Source organism: Cephus cinctus, unplaced genomic scaffold (assembly GCF_000341935.2).
Source record: "Cephus cinctus unplaced genomic scaffold, Ccin1 Ccin1_scaffold0169, whole genome shotgun sequence".
Lineage (NCBI taxonomy): Eukaryota > Metazoa > Arthropoda > Insecta > Hymenoptera > Cephidae > Cephus > Cephus cinctus.
This window is the reverse complement of record NW_014332893.1, coordinates 502,315-507,518: the sequence shown is the minus strand read 5'-3', so window position 1 is coordinate 507,518 and position 5,204 is coordinate 502,315. Positions and strand designations below refer to the sequence as shown.

Genomic DNA, 5,204 nt, shown 5'->3' with positions numbered 1-5,204 from the left:
AAAAAGGCACTTTTCAAAAAAAAAAAAAAAAAAAAAAAAAAACAGAAATGTTCACGTCGCACACTAAATACGTAAATATGGATACTGAGGTAGACTGTCAAGTAAAATGAATTTTTCCGTTTAGCAGAGGCGAGTGGATTAACGCGACGTCCAAGACGGTAAGTACGATAGGCGTAAGTACATTGTGTCCAAGTAATTTAAAAGGAAAATAAATTATCACCAAGGACAAACGTCCAAAAACAGTTCTCTGCGGTTCATTGCAAAAGGTAGTTAAAATAAAAAAAAAACATAAGTTAAAAAGCACGAAAAAATCGTTGTCGAAGGAAATTTTGGAAAATGGCGCAGTCATAAAATATTTTCAATTTTTGTTTTTTAACAGTCCTTCACACGAAATAGATAAAAACGAAATTATCAACGAGCAATGCATTTCCCGTTTGACGCGACGTCGATTCGCAACGCCAATTAAATTATTCGGAATGATAAGTGTCAAATAATTGTCAAAGCTGCCATTTAGGTACTTCGTTTAGCATCTGTTACATATAACCAGGAATTACGATCTGTACTGCCAGGCGCGTATCAAGAAAAATTTTCAAGGTACCATCCGACGACGAAGGGGGCCTCGCCCCTATTTTTTTAAGAGTATAAAATTTTCTTGGTCAGAGCCCGACAGTTCTACTCGTAAATTCTACATGCTCGCACAACAGTCATAACACATGAAAATTTCACACATCCCTCGTCACACTATCACAAATTAGTCTTGAAAAGATTGCTCGCGCGAATATGTATTTTTATTAATAGCGACTCCAGGACACGCGGCGATTAATTAATTCAGCACGATGGATTTGCGCACGAGGTAATTATCGATAAAAAACAGTGGGCGGTTCTTCAAACAAAATTTCGATTAAACATATCGATTAATTGATTCCAAATATCCCGCTCAAAACAGAATGGGAGAACGGAATAATAATAATAATAAAAAGCATGTTGGAGATAAAAATTGCAAACAGCCGTTTTTTTTTTTTTTTTTAAGTGAAGGCAGTAACGAGTGTATCGATATATGACGATTTTCTCCGAAATTAATGTAATTATCAAACATTTATTGACTAACGTAGTTCTGCTGCCAGAGATACTGTTATCAGTTTGAAAAGTATCCATATATGTATATGTTATATAGATTTACGGACTTTCACAAAAATCCACGTGTCCCGACGAATCCAGTATAAAGTAGATCATACCCATATTGAACATAAGACTGTTAACGTTGATTGGGACTAGCATCGACTCAGACTGGCTGCGTTACGTATTCGCGACAGAAGTATGCACGACCAAGAAAAGAACGTCGCGGACATGAGAACGCGACTTTACGTTATATAGGCGCGTGTACATATGAACTCGTAATTGCTATTACCAAACGGTATACAATCTCGTATCGCAGAATATACACACGTATATATCCATAGGAATATAAGGATATCGACAGAGATCGAAGCTCGATGTAACGCCGGAGTTCACCGTAACGACGGTAGATGGCGGGTCGATCGTCCCATAAAATTCCTCGATCGTCGACAGACAGAAGGAACGCGAATTTAACCTACGTCGTGTCTCGCGTAAAGTAATCGCGCGTGCACGTAAAAGTTGTATTTAAATCTTGGCAGTCTCCTGTTGAATGGCTATGGCGATTTGCTGATTGTGTTGCTGCGGCAGCTGTTGCTGCTGCATCTTGTAAAGCTGTAGAAACTCAGCGACAGAAAGTCGCGACATTTGGTTGGCCTGATTCTGTCCGATGGTGGAAGTGGCGCCTTGTGACGTTGGGCTCTCTGCTTCGATTTGCTTGATCTCGCATCCGGATTCGCCGCGACGAAGTGCCTGGACCATTTTCAACTGTTCCAGTGCTTCCTCGTAGCTGGGTAAACCCGACACCAACGTGTAAGACGGTAAGCTCTCATTGTCTGCCCCACGGCCGTCCATGTCTCTGGCAGCGGCTGCTCTTTGTTCGAGTACTGAAATCATAAATACGAAGAAGCCTATTATTAAACAGGGATTATTTTGACTTGGAATCAGTGTGACAGAAAGGGGATGGAAGGTCGGATGATCTTGGAATTAGGAATTAAACTGAATTGTATTTTTGGTTGCCTTTCGTCATTCTAGAAAAGTATACATAATGTATGTATATGGGTCTAGTCGTTATGAAGCAAATATAAAATATTACGCAGAAGATAAAAAAGTAGATTATTGAATCTTTTCAAAATACTCGTCTACGATTGGCTGAATGGCAAATGTCACGTAGCTGCACAAAGTACTTTCCGTCGCGAGATATGAAAGAGAGCGGACGACAGTTTGTCTTTGACAAACAGCGACGGACGCGCCGCCGCGGTAGCCGTCGGTACTAGTAGTCAGCGTTAGCCTATTGAATGCTCAGTGCATGTTCCTTTTGAATCGGGAGACAAAATCGTGACCAAGCGTTTGATTTACGGCTGATACCAACGACAATTTAAACAATGACATTACACGGGCTGTATCCAATGTTAAATCCCCTCGACATTCGCCGGCATTAAAATGTCCCAGTGAATCATTAATAAAGATCGTACCCTCGTGATTTTCCTCTACAGGCCCATATTCCTTATTGAATAATTCAATGATGAAGTATCCCGTGAGAAAGGAGGATCTCGGATTTCGTTAGAGATTCGGGAAAAATCTTATCCTTTCTTACGATCCCCTCGGCAACATATAAATTCGGGGATTTAATGGGAATTTACGTTTAATCATGGCTGCAGAGAAATATTGCGCAATCCTGACGCGTCGCAAAGACGACTGAATTACGGAGAATTAATATTTACCACGTACTCTCGTTTGGCGCTGTGCGGATAAGAAGTAATCAAGGTGCGATTGATAAATTTTAATTTTCCCGTAAACGAAATCACTCAAGATTCTACCGCATCTTACATATATACCAACTTAAAACTCGTAAATCGGATTTTTGTCGCGCATTAAAAATGACAATTTAATGAATACAGAAAAATCGACCCAAGGTCCCCCTTCTTCTTCGTACGACACTGAACGCAGTCACGTGACTTTTTTTACAATTTTTCCATCCTAAAACAGGTAATCGGAGTCGAATTTTTTTTCAAATAAAAATTATGAAAAAAAATTTCACAATATCATCCATATTTTATCGACAACTATCACCCCTCCCCCTCCCCCCCCGCAATCCCAAATACGCTGGTTCCTCCACACAACTCTCGAAATAATTCCAACACACTGTCGAGCAAGCAGTCATCCGCATTGCGCAGAATTCTCACGCTGTGAATTCCCATCGAGTTATAAATCTCAAGAAAAATAATCCCAGGTCCCCAGATAAACGTAAAGGATTTAGAGTCACTTGTTGGCCTGTTACTGCCAACCGTAAAGAGAATAAGTAGATACACTTTTTCACCTGAATGTCCATCCCGCATACAGCTTACATACTTGGTCATCCCTTTAAATAATAAATTGAAAAAAAAATTCATCTCACGACAATCGACCATAATAAACTAATAAAAAATCATGGGACTGATCGTTAATAAGGCCCAAAAAAAATATCGATATCAGACACGTTCCAAAATTTATTCTCGCGATACTCTTAAGATCCATCAGTCAAACCTCTCGACACGTAATTGTGATTGCCGCATAAGTACCCAACGTAAGGCCCAAAAGTCATACTCGTTCGTATCGGTATCCCCGTGGATTATATATATATATAAACATTCCTAATCCCGTCTAGACATCATATTATCAGCGTTCGAAAAGTCGAAAAAAAAATTGATCAATGTGATATACAATACTGACGTTATCTAACGATAATGGATATAGAATAAAAATAACCCGACCCGCCGAATCCTCTGATCCAAATAACCCTTCCCTATCCATACCGAGACAAGTGGATGAGTGATAATAAACTTTTTTGAAGTCCCAATCGATAATTCAAATTGTTTAACGAGTTAGCATGATTAGCCTATATCAGAGTAGCTTCTAGAACAATTACGTCAAGAGGAACAACCCACGGGATAAATCGAGTTACCTTGTAACGTTCCATTGTATTATAATGCCCACGGGGAAGTTTAAACACGTGGACGGTTCAAAGCCCCGATTGTTATCAGTAGCCACCCCCACTCGATGAGAATTGAAATTTCGACCTAATTTACCGGGCATTTCGGATCCTACCCTGTGAGCCAATATGTTGTGGCTGTACAGGGGATGGTCGCAGATACGGAAGGGGTTGGCTTTGACTTTTCGAAGGTTAATCAATGTACGGTTCGATGCTCGTTCTTTTTGAGCGGGCTGCTCGTAACTCTGAAGCGCCTCCAGGTTAAACCTGGTCTACCCGTTATAATCCATTCTCGTGGATAGAGTGCAAAAGTAATCCCCTGAGGGACCAACAGACCGAAGTGACTTTCGCTTTGGAGGGTCGAAACAATGATGGAGCTCATAAGGAAAAACTGATGTTAGCGTATAAACCCATACGCTATATATAACGGGTGGCGAGTTAATAAGGGTCGTAATTGGGGGATCAACATTCGTAACACGTTATTTGAAAAGACTCGAGGAGTGTTCAGCGTGGACGAGGGTGTTACGTCAAAAAATTAATTTTTAATTGGTAGTAGGAAAGTTCGTTAATAAATGACGGATCAGCTTGTCGTGGAAATGCTGGGAAATAAAAAATAAAATTTTAGTACTCGTACCAGTGCACTTGTAGCGTGGCAATGGATACCGTAGTACTACTGTAGGTGCTAGTGACAAATTTCTACCACGTTAAAACGACCACAGAGCCGTTTTCCCTGAAACTGCCTTTTTCGTCATTTATTCCAAAAAAAAACAATTTCCGGTCCCCGAATGATGTTCATGACTTAAAGTCCACGCAGTTGGACTACTGTGAGACGCGTTTCAATATTTGCAGGCAGAAATTGCGAATTTTATTTTTCGCGAACACGCGACTGGGTACATAGAAATAATCAGCGAACAACCTGTTCTTATGCCGCAGTGATTTAGCGTTGGTTAGCACCTCCTTGAGCATTGAGAAGGTTGAGAATAATTTAAAAGAGAGTGAAAATAATAACAGTGAGGTGACACGTTTCGTCATCCTGCGTCGCCGTGAGAATCCACGTATATCAGCGTGCTAATCGGTTTTGTATTTTGTATCCTTCATTTTTTTTTTTTTTTTTTTTTTC

At 40.2% G+C, this 5,204-nt stretch overlaps 2 protein-coding genes across 2 annotated transcripts in view; one reads left to right on the top strand and one right to left on the bottom strand.

Annotated features, from left to right (window-relative positions):
* Positions 1 to 1,010: 1,010 nt before the first annotated feature.
* Positions 1,011 to 5,204, bottom strand: part of LOC107264434 (protein commissureless 2 homolog) — a 17,862-nt gene continuing 13,668 nt past the window's right edge. The window contains exon 2 of the mRNA XM_015732669.2: positions 1,011 to 2,000. Coding sequence (XP_015588155.1) covers positions 1,642 to 2,000 — 359 coding nt within the window. The 3' untranslated portion in view covers positions 1,011 to 1,641. The remainder of the gene's footprint in view (positions 2,001 to 5,204) is intronic.
* The window catches only part of LOC107264433 (retinol-binding protein pinta), a 39,813-nt gene continuing 36,410 nt past the window's right edge, over positions 1,802 to 5,204 (top strand). Inside the window, exon 1 of the mRNA XM_015732668.2 lies at positions 1,802 to 1,934. The gene's annotated coding sequence lies outside the window, so the exon portion shown is untranslated. The remainder of the gene's footprint in view (positions 1,935 to 5,204) is intronic.